This window comes from Heptranchias perlo, unplaced genomic scaffold (assembly GCF_035084215.1).
Source record: "Heptranchias perlo isolate sHepPer1 unplaced genomic scaffold, sHepPer1.hap1 HAP1_SCAFFOLD_465, whole genome shotgun sequence".
Classification (NCBI taxonomy): Eukaryota; Metazoa; Chordata; class Chondrichthyes; order Hexanchiformes; family Hexanchidae; genus Heptranchias; species Heptranchias perlo.
In genome coordinates this window covers 117,291-140,747 of record NW_027139479.1, presented here as the reverse complement: position 1 = coordinate 140,747, position 23,457 = coordinate 117,291, and the positions used below count along the sequence as shown (strand labels likewise).

Here is a 23,457-nt window from a genome sequence, read left to right as displayed (position 1 = left end):
TGAGGTGTGAGTTGGCGATGATAGATTGGGGAACTTTACTAAAAGGGATGATGGTGGATAGGCAATGGCTAATATTTAAAGAATGTGTGCAGGAATTACAACAATTATTCATTCCTGTCTGGCGCAAAAATAAAACAGGAAAGGTGGCTCAACCGTGGCTTACAAAAGAAATTAGGGATAGTATTAGATCCAAAGAGGAGACATATAAAATTGCCAGAAAAAGTGGCAAGCCTGAGGATTGGGAGCAGTTCAGAATTCAGCAAAGGAGGACAAAGAGATTGATTAAGAGGGGAAAAATAGAGTATGAGAGTAAACTAGCAGGGAACATAAAAACTGACTGTAAAAGCTTCTATAAATATGTCAAGAGAAAAAGTTTAAAGACGACAAATGTAGGTCCCTTACAGTCAGAAATGGGGGAAATTATAATGGGGAACAAAGAAATGGCAGAACAATTAAACACATACTTCGGTTCACTCTTCACAAAGGAGGACACAAATAACCTCCCAGAAATGTTAGGGAACCAAGGGTCTAGTGAGAGGGAGGAACTGAAGGAAATCAGTATTAGTAAAAAATAGTGCTCAGGGAAATTAATGGGGCGAAAGGCTGACAAATCCCCAGGGCCTGATAATCTACATCCCAGAGTACTAAAGGAAGTGGCCCTGGAAATAGTGGATGCATTGGTGATCATCTTCCAAAATTCTATAGACTCTGGAATAGTTCCTACAGATTGGAGGGTGGCAAATGTCACCCCATTATTTAAAAAAGGAGGGAGAGAAAAGACAGGGAATTACAGATCAGTTAGCCTAACATCAGTAGTGGGGAAAATGCTAGAGTCTATTATAAAGGATGTGATAACAGAACACTTGGAGGGCATTAATGAGATTTGACAAAGTCAGCATGGGTTTAAGAGAGGGAAATCACGCTTAACAAATCTACTGGAGTTTTTTGAGGAGGTAACTAGTAGAATAGATAGGGGAGAACCAGTGGATGTGGTGTACTTGGATTTTCAGAAGGCTTTTGATAAGGTCCCACACAAGAAGTTAGTGTGCAAAATTAAAGCACATGGGATTGGGGGGAATATACTGGCATGGATTGAGAATTGGTTGACAGACAGGAAACAGAGAGTAGGAATAAACGGGTCTTTTTCCGGGTGGCAGGCTGTGACTAGTGGGGTACCGCAGGGATCAGTGCTTGGGCCCCAGCTATTCACAATATATATCAATGATTTGGATGAGGGAACTAAATGTAACATTTCCAAGTCCGCAGACGACACAAAGCTGGGGTGGAATGTGAGCTGTGAGGAGGATGCAAAGAGGCTCCAATGTGATTTAGACAAGTTGGGTGAGTGGGCAAGAACATGACAGATGCAGTATAACGTGGATAAATGTGAGGTTATCCACTTTGGTTGTAAAAACAGAAATGGCAGATTATCTGAATGGTGATAGATTGGGAAAAGGGGAGGTGCAACGAGACCTGGGTGTCCTTGTACACCAGTCGCTGAAAGTGAGCATTCAGGTGCAGCAAGCAGTTAGGAAGGCGAATGGTATGTTGGCCTTCATTGCAAGAGGATTTGAGTACAGGAGCAGGGATGTCTTACTGCAGTTATAGAGGGCCTTGGTGAGACCACATCTGGAGTATTGTGTGAGTCTCCTTATCTGAGGAAGGATGTCCTTGCCATGGAGGGAGTGCAACGAAGGTTTACCAGACTGATTCCTGGGATGGCAGGACTGACGTATGAGGAGAGATTGGGTCGACTCGGCCTATATTCACTAGAGTTTAGAGTTTAGAGGAATGAGAGGTGATCTCAGGACAGGACTATACAGACTAGATGCAGGGAGGATGTTCCCGATGGCTGGGGAGTCCAGAACCAGGGGTCACAGTCTCAGGATACGGGGTATGCCATTTAGAACCGAGATGAGGAGAAATTTCTTCATTCAGAGGGTGGTGAACCTGTGGAATTCTCTACCACAGAAGGCAGTGGAGGCCAAGTCATTAGATATATTCAAGAAGGAGATTGATATATTTCTTAATGCTAAAGGGATCAAGGGATATGGGGGAAAAGCGGGAACAGGGTACTGAGTTAGACGATCAGCCATGATCATTTTGAATGGCGGAGCAGGCCCGAGGGGCCGAATGGCCTACTCTTGCTCCTATTTTCTATGTTTCTATCCCTCTATCCCACCTACCCACCTTCTCACCATATCCCTCAATCCCATCTACCCACCATATCCCTCAACCCCACCTACCTTGTTCACAGCTCCCTTCCTCAATCCCGTTAAGTCCCTTTTTTTAATCCCCTCTTGGCCTCTCTGGGTTGTCTCTACTCGAGGCTGAACCACCCTAACATTTCAAGTTGCATTTCACAGTGTTTCTGTCTGTCCGATCCCCTCACTCCAATGCACTGCCCCCTAGGTCGACACCGCCAGAGCCCTGCTCCAAGCACCCTAACCATTGACCCTCCTCTGCATTTACCTGCTGCTCCTCCGAGGGAGTGGTGCTCTGGGACATGGCGGAGGGTCTGCGAGAGCCCTGGTCCTGGTCGCAGGCAGGAGGGGGTGGTTCCCACTGTGTTGTCCCTGTGGGAATGTGCCAATAATAGGTGCCCGAGGTGTCTCGCACCCTCATCCAGCCGGCAGGCAAGTCTGCATCAGTCTCAAACGAATTCCGATTCCAGATAGGATCTGAAAAATAAATAAAAATAACTCATTAATAATAACAAGTTAAGAAGGTTGTTAAAAAACTATCCTAATAGAGGCACAGAGTACAAAAGCAAGGAAGTTATGCTAAACCTTTATAAATCAGTGGATCGGCCTGAGCTGGAGTATTGTGTCCAATTCTGGGCACCGCACTTTAGGAAGGATGTGAAGGCCTTAGAGAGGGTGCAGAGGAGATTTACTGGAATGATTCCAAGGATGAGGGACTTCAATTATGTGGAAAGACTGGAGAAGCTGGGGTTGTTCTCCTTAGAACAGAGATGGTTAAGGGGAGATTTGATCGAGGGGTTCAAAATCATGAGGGGTTTTGATAGAGTAAATAAGGAGAAACTGTTTCCAGTGGCAGGAGGGTCGGTAACCAGAGGACACGGATTTAAGGTGATCGGCAAAAGAGCCAGAGGGGAGATGAGGAAACATTTTTTTTACGCAGCGAGTTGTTCTGATCTGGAATGCGCTGCCTGAAAGGGCGGTGGAAGCAGATTCAATAATAATTTTCAAAAGGGAATTGGATAAATACTTGAAGGGAAAAATTTGCAGGGCTATGGGGAAAGAGCAAGTGAATGAGACGAATTGGACAGCTCTTTCAAAGGGCTGGCACAGGCACGATGGGCCGAAAGGCCTCCTCCTGTGATGGATGATTCTAACTAAATAAATTACAATTGGCCTCAGCACCCCTGGGTGGGGGGACAGAGTGTCGATTCCTGACCCTGCTCACTCAGGAACTTTCCTGAGTTCCTGATCACTGGATGGTACAGCAGCCAATTGAAGGCAAGACTGGAGTTGCTATGATGCCCCACATGGTTAAATATCCTTTCAATAATCACAATTCAACAACACACGTAAAGAATGGACACATAGATCAGGCAAAATGAGCAAGTGCCCGTAGAAGTGTATCCCAGTGAGAGTTAGCACTATCGGGGCCGGAAATGTAAGATTAGGGTTCATTCGGCCAAAGAGAGGACGATGTTTTGCTATTTTATTCTGTGACTGTAATCACAGGGGGAGGGGGGCAGCTCCTCATCGTATCTGTAAGTGAATCAGTCCCGTGGGCTCAGGGGACCTTCAAATCAGTCTCAGAATTTAAACCAACTCAGCAATAAGCACCCAATAAACACCCCCCTGGGGCACCCCAATAAACACCCCCCCGGGGCACCCCAATAAACACCCCCCCGGGGCACCCCAATAAACACCCCCCGGGGGCACCCCAATAAACACCCCCCTGGGGCACCCCAATAAACACCCCCCCGGGGCACCCCAATAAACACCCCCCGGGGGCACCCCAATAAACACCCCCCGGGGCACCCCAATAAACACCCCCCCCCGGGGCACCCCAATAAACACCCCCCAGGGCACCCCAATAAACACCCCCCCGGGGCACCCCAATAAACACCCCCCGGGGCACCCCAATAAACACCCCCCCGGGGCACCCCAATAAACACCCCCCCGGGGCACCCCAATAAACACCCACCCGGGGCACCCCAATAAACACCCCCCCCGGGGCACCCCAATAAACACCCCACGGGGCACCCCAATAAACACCCCCGGGGGCACCCCAATAAACACCCCCCGGGGCACCCCAATAAACACCCCCCGGGGGCACCCCAATAAACCCCCCCCGGGGCACCCCAATAAACACCCCCCCCGGGGCACCCCAATAAACACCCCCCCCCCGGGGCACCCCAATAAACACCCCCCCGGGGTACCCCAATAAACACCCCCCGGGGCACCCCAATAAACACCCCCCCGGGGCACCCCAATAAACACCCCCCTGGGGCACCCCAATAAACACCCCCCGGGGCACCCCAATAAACACCCCCCGGGGGCACCCCAATAAACACCCCCCGGGGCACCCCAATAAACACCCCCCCCGGGGCACCCCAATAAACACCCCCCAGGGCACCCCAATAAACACCCCCCCGGGGCACCCCAATAAACACCCCCCGGGGCACCCCAATAAACACCCCCCCGGGGCACCCCAATAAACACCCCCCCGGGGCACCCCAATAAACACCCCCCCGGGGCACCCCAATAAACACCCACCCGGGGCACCCCAATAAACACCCACCCGGGGCACCCCAATAAACACCCCCCCCCGGGGCACCCCAATAAACACCCCCCGGGGCACCCCAATAAACACCCCCCGGGGGCACCCCAATAAACACCCCCCGGGGCACCCCAATAAACACCCCCCGGGGCACCCCAATAAACACCCCCCGGGGGCACCCCAATAAACCCCCCCCGGGGCACCCCAATAAACACCCCCCCGGGGCACCCCAATAAACACCCCCCCCCGGGGCACCCCAATAAACACCCCCCGGGGCACCCCAATAAACACCCCCCGGGGCACCCCAATAAACACCCCCCCGGGGCACCCCAATAAACACCCCCCCGGGGCACCCCAATAAACACCCCCCCGGGGCACCCCAATAAACACCCCCCGGGGCACCCCAATAAACACCCCCCCCGGGGCACCCCAATAAACACCCCCCCGGGGCACCCCAATAAACCCCCCCCCGCGGGGCACCCCAATAAACACCCCACCAAGCCATTGCACCCCAATACACATGCCCCCAGGCCAGGGCACCCCAATAAATACACCCCCAGGCCAGGGCACCCCCATTAAGATCCCGACGGGTCAGGGTACCCCAGTGCACCCCAATAAATACACACCCGAGCCAGGGCACCCCAATAAAGATCCCCACGGGTCAGGGTACCCCAGTGCACCCCAATAAATACACACCCGAGCCAGCCACTTTCCTCGCCATTCAGTCGCCAAAAGTCTCTCGAGCCCTGCAGCGAGTCTGCAGCAGAACCTGGCGGAGGCGGAGGGTAGAGCCTCGGTCCTTCCTGTGTAATTCCCTGGCTTTAATCCAACAAAACTCAGAGCAGGGCCCAGGCACCAGGTCTCGGTGTAAAGTTAATGCCTGGATTGAGGCCCATTTCCCAGCTGGTAACAGCACTCTGGGATCTGGGGGTGAAAGGCAGGAACCTTCGACAGCAACTTGGACTAAAACTGAAACCAGAGTTGATGATGATGCAGTTGGTCGTTAAAAAGAAAACCTATTTCCCAGACGTATCGCACAAAAACCAGGAGGTGTGGAACCCGGCCCACCCCAGGGCCCTGTCACCGGATTCTTTCTTAAACTGGATGTGAAATTACAGACAACCAAACTGATGGTTACTAAAAATATCGGCAATGACGGACACGGAGCCTCCATTAAACACCACGGTGAGCACTCTGGCCTGGTCTGGGCCACATGTGTCGCCAGCTGGCATCAGACTTATAACCACATCAAGCAGCACTGGAGGGGGCACGGTGGGGGAGGAGGGCGCGTGAGGCAGGGGGCCCTGGGGGAGGGCGCGCGAGGCGGGGGGCCCTGGGGAGGGGGGAGGGGGGGCGCAGGGGGGCCCTGGGGAGGGCGCGCGAGGCGGGGGGCCCTGGGGAGGGCGCGCGAGGCGGGGGGCCCTGGGGAGGGCGCGCGAGGCGGGGGGCCCTGGGGAGGGCGCGCGGAGGCGGGGGGGCCCTGGGGAGGGGCGCGCGAGGCGGGGGGCCCTGGGGAGGGCGCGCGAGGCGGGGGGCCCTGGGGAGGGCGCGCGAGGCGGGGGGCCCTGGGGAGGGCGCGCGAGGCGGGGGGCCCTGGGGAGGGCGCGCGAGGCGGGGGGCCCTGGGTGAGGGCGCGCGAGGCGGGGGGCCCTGGGGAGGGCGCGCGAGGCGGGGGGCCCTGGGGAGGGCGCGCGAGGCGGGGGGGCCCTGGGGAGGGCGCGCGAGGCGGGGGGCCCGGGGATGGGCGCGTGAGGCGGGGGGGCCCTGGGGAGGGCGCGCGAGGCGGGGGGCCCGGGGAGGGCACGCGAGGCGGGGGGCCCTGGGGAGGGCGCGCGAGGCGGGGGGCCCTGGGGAGGGCGCGCGAGGCGGGGGGCCCTGGGGAGGGCGCGCGAGGCGGGGGGCCCGGGGAGGGCGCGCGAGGCGGGGGGCCCTGGGGAGGGCGCGCGAGGCGGGGGGGCCCGGGGGAGGGCGCGCGAGGCGGGGGGCCCGGGGAGGGCGCGCGAGGCGGGGGGCCCGGGGAGGGCGCGCGAGGCGGGGGGCCCGGGGAGGGCGCGCGAGGCGGGGGGCCCTGGGGAGGGCGCGTGAGGCGGGGGGCCCGGGGAGGGCGCGCGAGGCGGGGGGGCCCGGGGAGGGGCGCGCGAGGCGGGGGCCCGGGGAGGGCGCGCGAGGCAGGGGGCCCGGGGAGGGCGCGCGAGGCAGGGGGCCCGGGGAGGGCGCGCGAGGCAGGGGGCCCGGGGAGGGCGCGCGAGGCAGGGGGCCCGGGGAGGGCGCGCGAGGCAGGGGGCCCGGGGAGGGCGCGCGAGGCAGGGGGCCCGGGGAGGGCGCGCGAGGCAGGGGGCCCGGGGAGGGCGCGCGAGGCAGGGGGCCCGGGGAGGGCGCGCGAGGCAGGGGGCCTGGGGGGGGGGGGGGGGGGGGGGGGGGGGGGGGGGGGGGGGGGGGCGGGGGGGGCGCGGGCCGGGGGGGGGGGGGCACGCGAGGCAGGGGGCCCGAGGGGGGGGGGGGACAGGGGGCCCGGGGGGGGGGGGGGGGCCACACGAGGCAGGGGGCCCGGTGGGGGGGCACACGAGGCAGGGGGCCCCGGGGGGGGGAGACAGGGGCGCGAGGCACGGGGCACAGGGCTTGCCCGTTAAATTCCTGCTCGAACGTTACCTCGATTTTTCGCACATTCTTTTCTCCCGGAAGACACAGAATCTTTCTCAGCTCACCGGACCCCGGCACCAGGCTCCCCATGTCCACCATGTCCACAGTCCCACACAACCTGGATGCCTCTGCAGTGACCCAGCAAACCCCTCAGTTTGTATCAAACTCGATCCCAGCGGTTCAAGGCGGCGGCTCACCCCCACCCTCTCAGGGTAACTGGGGATGGGCCATAAACGACGGACTTGCCAGTGACGCCCACAATCCCAGAATGAATTTGAAAAACAAGGACCCCGGAAACACCCCCTGGGGTCAGTAGGAGGGCATCAAATGTGCAGTAGGGCCCAACCTGCCCAGGAAATTTCAGCACCTGCCACTGGGTCCGGAGTTACCAAAGCCCCTGACCCCACCCCCCCCAACTCCCCACCCGCCCACTCATCCCCAACCCCCCCACTCCTGCCCCCCCTGCCCCCTGCTCCTCTCCACCCCCCACCCCCTGTACCCACCCAGTATACACCAATTAAACTTGACCTAAATGGGCACAGCTCCTGATTCTTTCCCCCTTGTGTTAAGGGAGCTGGGTTCGGACACCATGTCCCTCGGTCCTGCTCCCGGCCCCACTTCCAGCAACTCCTGCCAGCCCACCCTCAGAGACACAAACTCAGGCCGGTCCACCAGTGAGGGAGTGACCCTCTCACCCCCAGCGTCTAAAGACTCCACAGTCTGTGCGATATTCCAGTTTCATTCCCGGAATGCGCTGCAGTCTGCTCTTTGCACTAACACCAGAGTTCTGATATACTGGAACAGAACGGGATGATGTGTGTGTTAAGCTGGACCCTGGAATGGCTCGGGCTGCAGAAAGACCGACCGTTCAGGGCTGCTTCCTTCAGACAAAATCAAATCCAGACATTTCCCCCTTAAAAACTCAATAGCACCTCAGCCCGAGGCAGTGGTCAGTGAGCCCGAGGGTCCGAGGATGTGCTGGTCACACCCGGACTTTGCTCTGTACCTGGGTAGTGATCCTGCAGAACGATGGCCAGGAAGTAATCCATAGTGTACATTATACTGACTGTCGATTCATCCCCAGACCTGCCCCGCAGCACTCAATAGGCTGTTGTGAGCCTGCCTGTCATTACTGATCACAGCAGCTAACCAATCAATTCATCAAACACTTCGGGGAATAAGCCTCCTAAACCGGATCTCCCCCCACCCCCCGGGAGATGGTCACAGACTCCCCCCACCCCCCCGGGAGACGGTCACAGACTCCCCCCACCCCCCCGGGAGACGGTCACAGACTCCCCCCACCCCCCCGGGAGACGGTCACAGACTCCCCCCAACCCCCCCCCCCCCCTGGGAGACGGTCACAGACTCCCCCCAACCCCCCCCCCCACCGGGAGACGGTCACAGACTCCCCCCAACCCCCCCCCCCACCGGGAGACGGTCACAGACTCCCCCCAACCCCCCCCCCCCACCGGGAGACGGTCACAGACACCCCCCAACCCCCCCCCCCACCGGGAGACGGTCACAGACTCCCCCCAACCCCCCCCCCCCACCGGGAGACGGTCACAGACTCCCCCCAACCCCCCCCCCCCACCGGGAGACGGTCACAGACTCCCCCCAACCCCCCCCCCCCACCGGGAGACGGTCACAGACTCCCCCCAACCCCCCCCCCCCACCGGGAGACGGTCACAGACACCCCCACCCCCCCAGGGATATGGTTACCGACAGACCCAGACCCACCCCCACTCTCCATCTCCTGCTGCCGGCTCCACGACCAAACCTGCCCCGTCCAGCACTTCACCCCTCGAACCTCACACGATACGGACACTGGCCGCGAACAACAGGCAGCGCCGAGTCTGACACCTCGAACAACAGGCAGCGCCGAGACTGGCACCTCGAACAACAGGCAGCGCCGAGTCTGACACCTCGAACAACAGGCAGCGCCGAGTCTGACACCTCGAACAACAGGCAGCGCTGAGACTGACACCTCGAACAACAGGCAGCGCCGAGACTGGCACCTCGAACAACAGGCAGTGCTGAGACTGGCACCTCGAACAACAGGCAGCGCCGAGTCTGGCACCTCGAACAACAGGCAGCGCCGAGTCTGGCACCTCGAACAACAGGCAGCGCCGAGTCTGGCACCTCGAACAACAGGCAGCGCCGAGTCTGACACCTCGAACAACAGGCAGCGCTGAGACTGGCACCTTGAACAACAGGCAGCGCCGAGTCTGACACCTCGAACAACAGGCAGCGCCGAGTCTGACACCTCGAACAACAGGCAGCGCCGAGTCTGACACCTCGAACAACAGGCAGCGCCGAGTCTGACACCTCGAACAACAGGCAGCGCTGAGACTGGCACCTTGAACAACAGGCAGCGCCGAGTCTGACACCTCGAACAACAGGCAGCGCCGAGTCTGACACCTCGAACAACAGGCAGCGCCGAGTCTGACACCTCGAACAACAGGCAGCGCCGAGTCTGGCACCTCGAACAACAGGCAGCGCCGAGTCTGGCACCTCGAACAACAGGCAGCGCCGAGTCTGACACCTCGAACAACAGGCAGCGCCGAGTCTGGCACCTCGAACAACAGGCAGTGCTGAGACTGGCACCTCGAACAACAGGCAGTGCTGAGACTGGCACCTCGAACAACAGGCAGTGCTGAGACTGGCACCTCGAACAACAGGCAGTGCTGAGACTGGCACCTCGAACAACAGGCAGCGCCGAGACTGTGCAGTTTTGGTCTCATAGAGTCATAGAGTTATACAGCACGGATAGAGGCCCTTCGGCCCATCGTGTCCGCGCCGGCCATCAAGCCCAGTCTAATCTAATCCCATATTCCAGCATTTGGTTCGTAGCCTTGTATGCTATGGCATTTCAAGTGCTCATCCAAATGCTTCTTGAATGTTTGTAAGGAATCTTACAACACCAGGTTATAGTCCAACAAATTTATTTTAAAATCACAAGCTTTCGGAGATTATCTCCTTCGTCATCTGTAAGGGGAACAGATAGGCATTTCTGCGGCTGCAAACGTGACTCCAGGATGGTATGTTGCCTCCCTGGTGCTAGGGTCAAGGATGTCACGGAGCGGCTGCAGGACATTCTGGAGTGGGAGGGTGAACAGCCAGTAGTCGTGGTCCATATTGGTACCAACGACATACGTTAAAAAAAGGGATGAGGTCCTGCAAGGTGAATTTAAGGAGTTAGGAGATAAATTAAAAAGCAGGACTTCAAAGGTAGTGATCTCAGGATTACTACCAGTGCCACATGCCAGTGAGTATAGGAACAGGAGAATAGACAGGATGAATGCGTGGCTGCAGGGATGGTGTAGGAGGGAGGGATTTAGATTTCTGGGATATTGGGACCGGTTCTGGGGAAGGTGGGACCTGTACAAGCGGGACGGGTTACACCCGAGCAGGACCGGGACCAATGTCCTCGTGGGGGTGTTTGCCAGTGCTGTTGGGGAAGGTTTAAACTCGAGTGGCAGGGGGATGGGAACCTTAGCGGGGAGTCAGAAGGGAGTAAAGTCGAGAGCAGCAAGAGAGGGGAAGACCCAGGGGAAATCTACAATACAAATAGTACAAACAATTGTTCAAGAACAAGTGAAAGGGAAAAGCGTAGAGCAGCGGAAAGAAAGTGTACTTTAGGCACTACAGATAAAGTGAAAACTAGAAGGCGTAAGGCGATTAACCCAGCATCAAAGCTGAAGGTCAGGCTAGGGTGTGTGGCCCAACTAAGAGTTCTATATACAAATGCACGGAGTATAAGGAATAAATTAAATGAACTACAGGTTCAAATTCAAATTGGAGGGTATGACATGATAGCTATCACGGAGACATGGCTGCAGGATGGTCAGGATTGGGAACTAAATATACCGGGTTATAAGGTCTACAGGAGAGATAGGGAAAATGGAAGAGGGGGTGGAGTAGCCTTAGTGATTAGAGATGAAATCACTTCAATGATAAAGGAGGATATAACGAGAGGTAAGCAGCCAACAGAGACCTTATGGGTTGAATTGAGAAATAGGAAAGGATCTAAGACTATTGTGGGAGTTGTGTATAGGAGCCCTGGCAGCAGCTCTGAAGTGCTAGATTGTATAAATGCAGAGATTAGACAAGCATGTAACAAAGGCATAGTGGTCTTAATGGGGGACTTTAACCTTCACATCGATTGGGAAAAGCAGACTAGCAACTGTCAGAAAGGTAGTGAATTTCTTGAGTGTGTCCGGGATAGTTTTCTACAGCAGTATGTCCTAGAGGCAACAAGGGGGCAAACCATACTAGATTTAGTAATGAGTAATGAACCAGATTTAGTTAACTGTGCATGAACATCCTGGAAGTAAAGGGAATGAGGGGTTACGGGGAGCGGGCAGGAAATTGGACATGAAGCTGAGTTCGGATCGGTCAAGGCCCTGTGGGTGGCGGAGAGGGCCCAGGGGCTGAGTGGCCGGGTCCTGCTCCTACTTCTTGTGTTCTTTAGATTTGAGGTTAGGATCAGATCAGCCATGATCTTATTGAATGGCGATCAGTGGGAATGATGATCAGTGGGAAATGTTTAAAGAAACATTTAACGTGATACAGAATCGGTTTATACCCCTGAGGGGCAAGAACTCTACTTGCCAAAAAGAACAGCCATGGACAACTAAAGAGGTAAGGGGCAGTATAAGACATAAGGAAAGGGCATACAAAAAGGCAAAAAATGGCACAGATCCTGGCGAATGGGAAAGATACAAAGATCAACATAGGGCCACAAAACAGATAGTAAGAGCTACAAAAAGAGAGTATGAAAAGAAACTCGCAAGGGATATCAAAACCAATAGTAAGAACTTTTATAGTTATATTAGGAAAAAGAGGGTGGTCAGGAGCAGTGTTGGCCCCTTAAAAACTGAAAGTGGGGATACTGTCATTGACAATGGGGAAATGGCGGACATGTTGAACAATTACTTTGCATCAGTATTTACAGTAGAAAAAGAGGATAGCATGCCGGAAATCCCAAGAAAACTAATATTGAATCGGGGACAGGGACTCGATAAAATTAACATAAGTAAAGCAACAGTAATGAAAAAAATAACAGCACTAAAGAGTGACAAATCCCCAGGACCAGATGGTTTCCATCCCAGGGTTTTAAAGGAAGTAGGTGAGCACATTGCAGATGCCCGAACTATAATCTTTCAAAGTTCTCTAGATTCAGGAACTGTCCCCCTAGATTGGAAAATTGTACATGCCACTCCGCTTTTTAAGAAAGGAGAGAGAAACCAGGGAATTATAGACCAGTTAGCCTAACATCTGTCGTGGGGAAAATGCTGGAGTCTATAATTAAGGATAGGGTGACTGAACACCTTGAGATTTTCAGTTAATCAGAGAGCCAGCATGGATTTGTGAAAGGTAGGTCGTGCCTGACAAACCTGATTGAATTTTTTGAAGAGGTGACTAAAGTAGTGGACAGGGGAATGTCAATGAATGTTATTTATATGGACTTCCAGAAGGCATTTGATAAGGTCCCACATAAGAGACTGTTAGCTAAGACAGAAGCCCATGGAATCGAGGGAAAAGTACAGACTTGGTTAGGAAGTTGGCTGAGCGAAAGGTGACAGAGAGTATGGATAATGGGAAGGTACTCACATTGGCAGGATGTGACTAGTGGAGTCCCGCAGGGATCTGTCTTGGGGCCTCAATTATTCACAATATTTATTAACGACTTAGATGAAGGCATAGAAAGTCTCATATCTAAGTTTGCCGATGACACAAAGATTGGTGGCATTGTAAGCAGTGTAGATGAAAACGTAAAATTACAAAGGGATATTGATAGATTAGGTGAATGGGCAAAACTGTGGCAAATGGAATTCAATGTAGACAAATGTGAGGTCATCCACTTTGGATCAAAAAAGGATAGAACAGGGTACTTTCTAAATGGTAAAAAGTTAAAAACAGTGGATGTCCAAAGGGACTTAGGGGTTCAGGTACATAGATCATTGAAGTGTCATGAACAGGTGCAGAAAATAATCAATAAGGCTAATGGAATGCTGGCCTTTATATCTAGAGGACTAGAGTACAAGGGGGCAGAAGTTATGCTGCAGCTATACAAAACCCTGGTTAGACCGCACCTGGAGTACTGTGAGCAGTTCTGGACACCGCACCTTCGGAAGGACATATTGGCCTTGGAGGGAGTGCAGCGTAGGTTTACTAGAATGATACCCGGACTTCAAGGGTTAAGTTACGAGCAGCAAGAGAAGGGAAGACCCAGGGGAAATCTACAATACAAATAGTACAAACAGTTGTTCAAGAACAAGTGAAAGGGAAAAGCGTAGAGCAGCAGAAAGAAAGTGTACTTCAGGCACGACAGATAAAATAAAAACTAGAAGGCGTAAGGCGATTAACCCAGCATCAAAGCTGTGGCAGGGGGTTGGGAACCTGAGCAGGGAGACAGAGGAAAGCGTGTCAGGAAGGGACAGAAGGTATGGAGTAAAAGGTAAAGTGTTAAAAAAGGAAAAAAACGGAACTAAGTGTCACAAAACATATTTGAAAGTTCTTTATCTGAATGCACATAGCATTCGTAACAAAATGGACGAGTTAACGGCACAAATAACTACGTATGGCTGCAGAGTGACGACGACTGGGAATTAAATATGCCAGGTTATTTAACAATCAGGAAGGACAGGAAGGAAGGAAGGGGAGGTGGGGTGGCTATGTTAATAAAGGAAGGAATCACTGCAATACAGAGAAATGATATTGGGATAAAGGATCAGGACAATGAAACAGTTTGGGTAGAGATAAGGAATAAGAAGGGGAAAAAAACACGCGTGGGCGTAGTATATAGGCCTCCTAATAGTTGCAACTCTGCTGGAAGAAGTATTAATCAGGAAATAGTCGGGGCATGTAATAAGGGAACAGCTATAATTATGGGGGGATTTTAACTATCATATTAACTGGACAATCAAATTGGGCAGGGCAGCCTTGAGGAAGAGTTTATTGAGTGTATTAGGGATGGATTTCTTGAGCAGTATGTAACTGATCCTACAAGGGGGCAAGCAACCTTGGACCTGGTCCTGTGTAATGAGCCAGGATTAATTAATAATGTCCTAGTTAAGGATCCCCTTGGAATGAGTGACCATAACATGGTTACATTCCATATCCAATTAGAGGGTGAGAAGGTTGGTTCTCAAACAAGCGTACTGAGCTTGAATAAAGGAGACTATGATGGTATGAGAGTGGAATTGATTAAAGTGGACTGGGAAAATAGATTAAAGGGTAAGACGGTACATGAGCAGTGGTGTTCATTTAAGGAGTTATTTTACAACTTTCAAAAAATATATATTCCACTGAGGAAAAAAGGGTGTAAAAGAAATGACAGCCATCCGTGGCTAAGTAAAGAAATTAAGGATAGTATCCGACTAAAAACAAGGACATATAAGGTAGCCAAACTTAGTGGGAGGATAGAAGATTGGGAAGTCTTCAAAAGACAGCAAAAAGTAACGATAGGATTGATTAAGAAAGGGAAGATAGATTATGAAAATAAATTAGCAAAAAATATAAAAACAGATAGCAAGCGTTTCTACAGTTATATAAAAAGAAAAAGGGTGGCTGAGGCAAACGTAGGTCCCTTAGAGGATGAGACCGGGAAATTAATGGTGGGAAACATGGAGATGGCAAAAATGCTGAACAAATATTTTGTTTCAGTCTTTACGGTAGAGGACACTAAGAATATCCCAACACTGGACAAACAGGGGGCTCTAGGGGGCGAGGAGCTAAATACGATTAAAATCACTAAGGAATTGGTACTCAGTAAATTAATGGGACTCAAGGCGGACAAATCCCCTGGACCTGATGGCTTACATCCCAGGGTCTTGAGGGAAGTGGCAGGAGGGATTGTGGATGCTTTGGTAATAATTTTCCAAAATTCTCTGGACTCGGCAAAGGTCCCGGCAGATTGGAAAACTGCTGATGTAACACCCTTATTTAAAAAGGGTAGTTGGCAGAAGGCTGGAAATTATAGACCAGTTCGCCTAACATCTGTGGTGGGTAAAATTTTGGAGTTTATTATTAAGGAGACAGTAGCGGAACATTTGGATAAACATAATTTAATAGGACAAAGTCAGCATGGCTTTATGAAGGGGAAGTCATGTCTGACAAATTTGCTTGAGTTCTTTGAGGACATAACGTACAGGGTGGATAAAGGGGAACCAGTGGACGTAGTGTATTTAGACTTCCAGAAGGCATTCGACAAGGTGCCACATAAAAGATTATTGCTCAAGATAAAGAATCACTGGATTGGGGGTAATATTCTGGCATGGGTGGAGGATTGGTTATCTAACAGGAAGCAGAGAGTTGGGATAAATGGTTCATTCTCGGACTGGCAACCAGTAGCCAGTGGTGTTCCGCAGGGGTCGGTGCTGGGTCCCCAACTCTTTACAATCTATATTAACGATTTGGAGGAGGGGACCGAGTGTAACATATCAAAGTTTGCAGATGATACAAAGATGGGAAGGAAAGTAGAGAGTGAGGAGGACATAAAAAACCTTCAAGGGGATATAGACAGGCTGGGTGAGTGGGCGGAGATTTGGCAGATGCAATACAATATTGGAAAATGTGAGGTTATGCACTTTGACAGGAAAAATCAGAGAGCAAGTTATTATCTTAATGGCGAGAAACTGGAAAGTACTGCAGTACAAAGGGATCTGGGGGTCCTAGTGCAAGAAGATCAAAAAGTTAGTATGCAGGTGCAGCAGGTGATCAAGAAGGCCAACGGAATGTTGGCTTTTATTGCTAGGGGGATAGAATATAAAAACAGGGAGGTATTGCTGCAGTTATATAAGGTATTGGTGAGACCGCACCTGGAATACTGCATACAGTTTTGGTGTCCATACTTAAGAAAAGACATACTTGCTCTCGAGGCAGTACAAAGAAGGTTCACTCGGTTAATCCCAGGGATGAGGGGGTGGACATATGAGGAGAGGTTGAGTAGATTGGGACTCTACTCATTGGAGTTCAGAAGAATGAGAGACGATCTTATTGAAACATATAAGATTGTGAAGAGGCTTGATCGGGTGGATGCGGTGAGGATGTTCCCAAGGATGGGTGAAACTAGAACTAGGGGGCATAATCTTAGAATAAGGGGCTGCTCTTTCAAAACTGAGATGAGGAGAAACTTCTTCACTCAGAGGGTAGTAGGTCTGTGGAATTTGCTGCCCCAGGAAGCTGTGGAAGCTACATCATTAAATAAATTTAAAACAGAAATAGACAGTTTCCTAGAAGTAAAGGGAATTAGGGGTTACGGGGAGCGGGCAGGAAATTGGACATGAATTTAGATTTGAGGTTAGGATCAGATCAGCCATGATCTTATTGAATGGCGGAGCAGGCTCGAGGGGCCGATTGGCCTACTCCTGCTCCTATTTCTTATGTCCTTATGTCATGCTGCAGCTATACAAAACCCTGGTTAGACCGCACCTGGAGTACTGTGAGCAATTCTGGGCACCGCACCTTGGGAAGGACATAATTGCATTTGGAGGGAGTGCAGCGTAGGTTTACTAGAATGATACCTGGACTTCAAGGGTTAAGTTACGAGGAGAGATTACACAAATTGGGGTTGTATTCTCTCGAGTTTCGAAGGTTAAGGGGTGATCTGATCGAAGTTTATAAGATATTAAGGGGAACGGATAGGGTGGATAGAGAGAAACTATTTCCGCTGATTGGGGATTCTAGGAGTAGGGGGCACAGTCTAAAAATTAGAGCCAGACCTTTCAGGAGTGAGATTAGAAAACATTTCTACACACAAAGGGTGGTAGAAGTTTGGAACTCTCTTCCGCAAACGGCAATTGATACTAGCTCAATTGCTAAATTTAAATCTGAGATAGATAGCTTTTTGGCAACCAAAGGTATTAAGGGATATGGGCCAAAGGCAGGTATATGGAGTTAGATCATAGATCAGCCATGATCTTATCAAATGGCAGAGCAGGCACGAGGGGCTGAATGGCCTACTCCTGTTCCTATGACTTGGAAATATATCGCCGTCCCTTTATCGTCACTGGGTCAAAATCCTGGAACTCCCGACCTAACAGCACTGTGGGAGAACCTTCACCACACGGACTGCAATTATTGAAGTGCGACTAGGAAACATGGAGACATAGAAAATAGGAGCAGGAGTAGGCCATTCGGCCCTTTAAGTCTGCTCCACCATTCTATATGATCATGGCTGATCCTCTATCTCAATACCATATTCCCACTCTCTCCCCATACCCCTTGATGCTTTTTGTGTCTAGAAATCTATCTAGCTCCTTCTTAAATATATTCAGTGACTTGGCCTCTAAAGCCTTCTGTGGTAGAGAATTCCACAGGTTCACCACCCTCTGAGTGAAGAAATTTCTCCTCATCTCAGTCCTAAATGTCCTTCCCCATATCCTGAGACTGTGACCCCTCGTTCTGGACCCCCCAGCCAGGGGAAACATCCTCCCTGAATCCAGTCTGTCTCGCCCTGTCAGAATTTTATATGTTTCAATGAGATCCCCTCTCATTCTTCTAAACTCGAGTGAATACAGGCCGAGTCGACCCAATCTCTCCTCATACGACAGTCCTGCCATCCCAGGAATCAGTCTGGTGAACCTTCGCTGCACTCCCTCTATGGCAAGTATAATCTTTCCCTGAATGGGCAATATATGCCAGCCTTGCCAGCGACGCCCACATCCCCAGGATGAATCCAATGGACGTGGAACTCTCCAACATTTCATTCTTTCAGTCAACCCTGAATGCCCTTCTATTCAATGATGGAATTTCAGGCTTGCAAGCTGTAAAGCACAGTTAAAGTCATTTTGGTTGAGTAATAGGGAGAGAGGTGATGAGAAGCTGTTTGTGAATCAGTTGTACGCAGGAGTAAATCCCTGGAACAAACCTCGGCAAACACAGACAGGACTGGACATCAATGGAGGCAGAATGTTATCAGACTGACAGCAAGAACACACAGTGTAGGTGGCCTGCAGGTTGGTGGGGATACAGGGGACGGACAGGCCAGCTGTTAAATCACAGCAGGCAGTTCAGCGCCATTAAAAAAACATAAATACTCATCAAAAATGGAAGTAGGTCGGTGTGAAAAACATCGACACGTCGCAGCTACAAACTAAAGGGCCTGAAACTGCCGGCCCACAGAGACAGACATTAAAACCCTGAACCAGCTGCTGTGGATGGAGAGCACGCTCCCCCCACCCAGTGGCAGGAGCAGTTACTGCAGCATCGGACCCACTTCGGATCTGGTTTCGGTCCCAGTGCAATTTGGAGTGTACCCCGATTCCGGCACCGTGGGGGCGGGGGGTGTACCCCGAGACTCCGGCACCGTGGGGGCGGGGGGTGTACCCCGAGACTCCGGCACCGTGGGGGCGGGGGTGTACCCCGAGAGTCCGGCACCGTGGGGGCGGGGGGTGTACCCCGAGAGTCCGGCACCGTGGGGGCGGGGGGTGTACCCCGAGACTCCGGCACCGTGGGGGCGGGGGGTGTACCCCGAGACTCCGGCACCGTGGGGTGTACCCCGAGAGTCCGGCACCGTGGGGTGTACCCCGAGACTCCGGCACCGTGGGGTGTACCCCGAGAGTCCGGCACCGTGGGGTGTACCCCGAGACTCCGGCACCGTGGGGTGTACCCCGAGAGTCCGGCACCGTGGGGGCGGGGGGTGTACCCCGAGACTCCGGCACCGTGGGGTGTACCCCGAGACTCCGGCACCGTGGGGTGTACCCCGAGACTCCGGCACCGTGGGGGCGGGGGGTGTACCCCGAGACTCCGGCACCGTGGGGTGTACCCCGAGAGTCCGGCACCGTGGGGGCGGGGGGTGTACCCCGAGACTCCGGCACCGTGGGGGCGGGGGGTGTACCCCGAGACTCCGGCACCGTGGGGGCGGGGGGTGTACCCCGAGACTCCGGCACCGTGGGGTGTACCCCGAGAGTCCGGCACCGTGGGGGCGGGGGGTGTACCCCGAGACTCCGGCACCGTGGGGGTGTACCCCGAGACTCCGGCACCGTGGGGGCGTGGGGTGTACCCCGAGACTCCGGCACCGTGGGGGCGGGGGGTGTACCCCGAGACTCCGGCACCGTGGGGGCGTGGGGTGTACCCCGAGACTCCGGCACCGTGGGTGTTGGGTAAAAGTGACCATGAGGCTGTCGGATTGTCGTAAAAACCCAACTGGTTCATTAATGTCCTTTAGGGAAGGAAACCTGCCGTCCTTCCCCGGTCTGGGCCTATATGTGACTCCAGTCCCCACACCAACGTTGTTGACTCTTAACTGCCCTCTGCAGTGGCCGTTAAGTGGTACCCAGTTGTATTGATTGTAACTCGGGATGGGCAATAAATATCGGCCTTGCCAACGACACCCGCATCCTGAGAATGAATAAAAACAATTTGGGAGGGAGAATTACTCTGAATTTCACCCGGTTTCTCAGCCCTCTGGTTCCACAAATAAAGATGGAGGTGAGGTTTGTCCTACCGATATCATCAGGTGAACTCCACGAAGCACTGCCTTGGGAAAGACTGGTCCAGCTCGAGTCCTCGTCACTGGGCGCTGTGTTCCTCATTCCAAAGAACAGACATGAGCTCTTCCGCTCATCCTTGGCAGCCTCCTGAGGGCTGGTCAGTCCGGTCGTTCCACCATCTTCCTCCAGCTGCCCTCCGTCCACTATCTGTACCAAGTCTGGGTGGTTATCGGCGAGCTGAGCGGCCGAGAACGACTGGCACGGTTCGAAGTCTCCCTGGTCCAGGTTGATGACCAGAGGCTCGGTCTTGTCTGGGCTCACGCTGGACGGGAGGGACAGCTCCAGCCCCATGTAGTAACTGAGGAAGCCTTTGCTCCTGGAAGTGGCCTGGGTCACTGGCTGACCCTTGTCCAGCGCCTCCGACTGCTCTTTGTTTTCTGTGCTCCTTGTCTCTCCCGCCTTGGAGGTGAGGTTCCGGTTCTGGTCCTGCCTCTCGTTTTCTGCCGCCTTCCGCATCTGGTTAGCCCCGTCTTTCATCCACTTGGCGTTGGGAGTCTCACCTCCACTCCCATCCCCCAGGCCCATGGCCGCCTGCAGGTCAGTGGAGGCGTAACTCTTGCGTCCCTTGGGCGGAGTGGACCGTTTGATGTCTGCGTTGAGCAGCTCGTTGTGCGAGGAGTGGAGGTTCAGGGTCAGGGACGGGGGCACACAGCTGTTGACGTTGACCAGGTCTGTCTGGTTACCGATGGAGCCAGACATGGCACCTGGATCACTCTGAAACTAAACAGAGGGACGGGGAAGAGTTAGCTCGCGGCAGCAATCAGCTACGTTTCATAGAATCACACTGGAGGCCATTCAGCCCATTACGCGTGTGTCGGCTCTCCCCTTCGTCCCATTCTCCCCGCCCCTTTCAGCAGCACCTCCAATAACACATCACAATCTCAGAACTGGAGCGAGGCTCAAATCCACAAAAACACAACGGGCAGGAGGCTCATAGTAAAAGACGCACCATTCACGTCTTAGCATCAGTACAGGAAGAGAGTTCGAGAGCAACAGGGAACCTTAACCTCAGCAATTCCCTGGAAAAATTGTGCAGTGTACCTGCCCTGGGAGTGTTTGATGGGACAGTGTAGAGGGAGCTTTACTCTGTATCTAACCCGTGCTGTACCTGCCCTGGGAGTGTTTGATGGGACAGTGTAGAGGGAGCTTTACTCTGTATCTATCCCGTGCTGTACCTGCCCTGGGAGTGTTTGATGGGACAGTGTAAAGAGATCTTTACTCTGTACCTGAAATGGGAGTCAATACTGACCCATGGTTTGTGCCCAATTAACCAATCCTGGCTGGAGTGTTAAACCAAGGCCCCATCTGTATGTCCAGGTGGATGTAAAAGATCTCACGGCCACTATTGAGAGAGGAGCAGGGGAGTGCTCCCCGGTGCTGGCCAATATTTATCTCTCAACCAACATCACTAAAACCTGATTATCTGATAATTGGTAACATTGCTGTCTGTGGGATCTTGCTGTGCTCAAAATGGCTGCCGTGTTTCCTACATTACAACAGCAACTACACTTTGAAAGTAATTCCGGAGGCTGTGAAAGGCGTTTTATAAAAACCCACATCTTCCTCTACTACAGCCAGACAGAGAGCGACCCTTAAACAAGATTAGCCTGTTAAACGCAATTAGACTTCAGTCAGAGGCTGCTGTCCCCATCACACAGTCACCACGCTGACACCAATACAGCGAGCATCTGCCATTGCAGCACCCTCTCCATTCACAGACCTGCTCTCCACCTCCAACGGTCCAGCGGTTACTCCCCATTCTCTCTCTCGGACTCTGGTCTCGTACATCGGTCTGCAGTCCTGTACCAGACAGTAAGCTCCAGACTCTGACACACAGACACATTCTCAGACACCCCCTCCCTCCTGATCACAGGCACAGAGCTGGAGGCTGCGAGATGTTAGCACCTGCTCTGTGCTCAGATTATTTTGGTGTTTCTTACAGTATTTTTTCTCTCTCAGACACTCACTCATTCCGCGTTATAGGATTTTTTTTTTAGCAACAGTAAAAGCCCCACAAGGCACGTCCTCTCACCCCCTCCCCGTGTACACCACGTCCCCTCACCCTGTCCCCGTGTACCCCAAGTCCCCTCACCCCCTCCCCGTGTACCCCACGTCCCCTCACCCCCTCCCCGTGTACACCATGCCCCCTCACCCCCTCCCCGTGTACACCATGCCCCCTCACCCCCTCCCCGTGTACACCACGTCCCCTCACCCTGTCCCCGTGTACCCCAAGTCCCCTCACCCCCTCCCCGTGTACCCCACGTCCCCTCACCCCCTCCCCGTGTACACCATGCCCCCTCACCCCCTCCCCGTGTACACCATGCCCCCTCACCCCCTCCCCGTGTACACCATGCCCCCTCACCCCCTCCCCGTGTACACCACGCCCCCTCACCCTGTCCCCGTGTACCCCTCGTCCCCTCACCGTGTACCCCGCGCCCCCTCGTCCCCTCCCCGTGTACCCCGCGCCCCCTCACCCCCTCCCCGTGTACCCCATGCCCCCTCACCCCCTCCCCGTGTACCCCACGCCCCCTCACCCCCTCACCATGTACCCCACACCCCCTCACCCCCACACCATGTACCCCGCACCCCCTCACCATGTACCCCACGCCCCCTCACCCCCACACCATGTACCCCACACCCCCTCACCATGTACCCCACACCCCCTCACCCCCACGCCCCCTCACCATGTACCCCACGCCCCCTCACCATGTACCCCACACCCCCTCACCCCCACACCATGTACCCCACACCCCCTCACCCCCACACCATGTACCCCACACCCCCTCACCATGTACCCCTCACCCCCACACCATGTACCCCTCACCCCCTCACCATGTACCCCTCACCCCCTCACCATGTACCCCACGCCCCCTGGGGAGGTTTGTCCTGTGAAGAGAGATTGAGTAGAATGGGCCGATACGGGAGAGTCTGGGACCGGGGGGCGGACATTTAAGACTGAGATGGTGCAACCCCCATTCCCGGGCTCCCCCCAATCCCCATTCCCCGGTATTCCCCCCTCCCCCCGGTGCCCCTCCACACCCCCCATTCCCCACGGCCTACCCCCCGGTGTTCCCCCCACTTTCCCCCCGGTGTTCCCCCTATTTCCCCCCCCCCTCCCCCCGGTGTTCCCCCTATTTTCCCCCCCCCTCCCCCCGGTGTTCCCCCTATTTTCCCCCCCCTCCCCCCGGTGTTCCCCCTATTTTCCCCCCCCCTCCCCCCGGTGTTCCCCCTATTTTCCCCCCCCCTCCCCCCGGTGTTCCCCCTATTTCCCCCCACTCTCCCCGGCCTCACCTCTCTGTTTATTTTCGGGACATCTCTGAGCAGACACAACTGACGTCACACCGCTTCCGGGGCACTGTCGGTGACGAGTTTCCGGTTAATCGCGAACTCGGGACCAGACGGTCGCCATGATGGTGAGGTCGCGCCTGCGCAGAGCGAGCAGGGCCTTTGGGAAATGTTCAATTGGGGGGAAGGGGAGAAATGGAGAGAAAAAGGGGGTTCGGGGGGGGGTTCAGTAAGAGGAATGGGGAGGGAGTTCAGGGGGAGGAGAGGGGGTTCAGTG

At 54.2% G+C, this 23,457-nt stretch overlaps 1 protein-coding gene across 2 annotated transcripts in view; it reads right to left on the bottom strand.

Moving 5' to 3' along the window:
- LOC137313310 (amyloid beta precursor protein binding family B member 2-like) overlaps positions 1 to 23,245 on the bottom strand; it is a 62,275-nt gene extending 39,030 nt beyond the window's left edge. For both annotated transcript variants that reach the window (XM_067979420.1, XM_067979419.1), the window contains exons 1-3: positions 23,187 to 23,245; positions 19,850 to 20,615; positions 2,473 to 2,681 (exon numbers count right to left, since the gene is read on the bottom strand). In XM_067979420.1, the coding sequence (XP_067835521.1) occupies positions 2,473 to 2,681; positions 19,850 to 20,594 (954 nt within the window). In that variant the 5' untranslated portion in view covers positions 20,595 to 20,615; positions 23,187 to 23,245. The remainder of the gene's footprint in view (positions 1 to 2,472; positions 2,682 to 19,849; positions 20,616 to 23,186) is intronic.
- Positions 23,246 to 23,457: the final 212 nt, after the last annotated feature.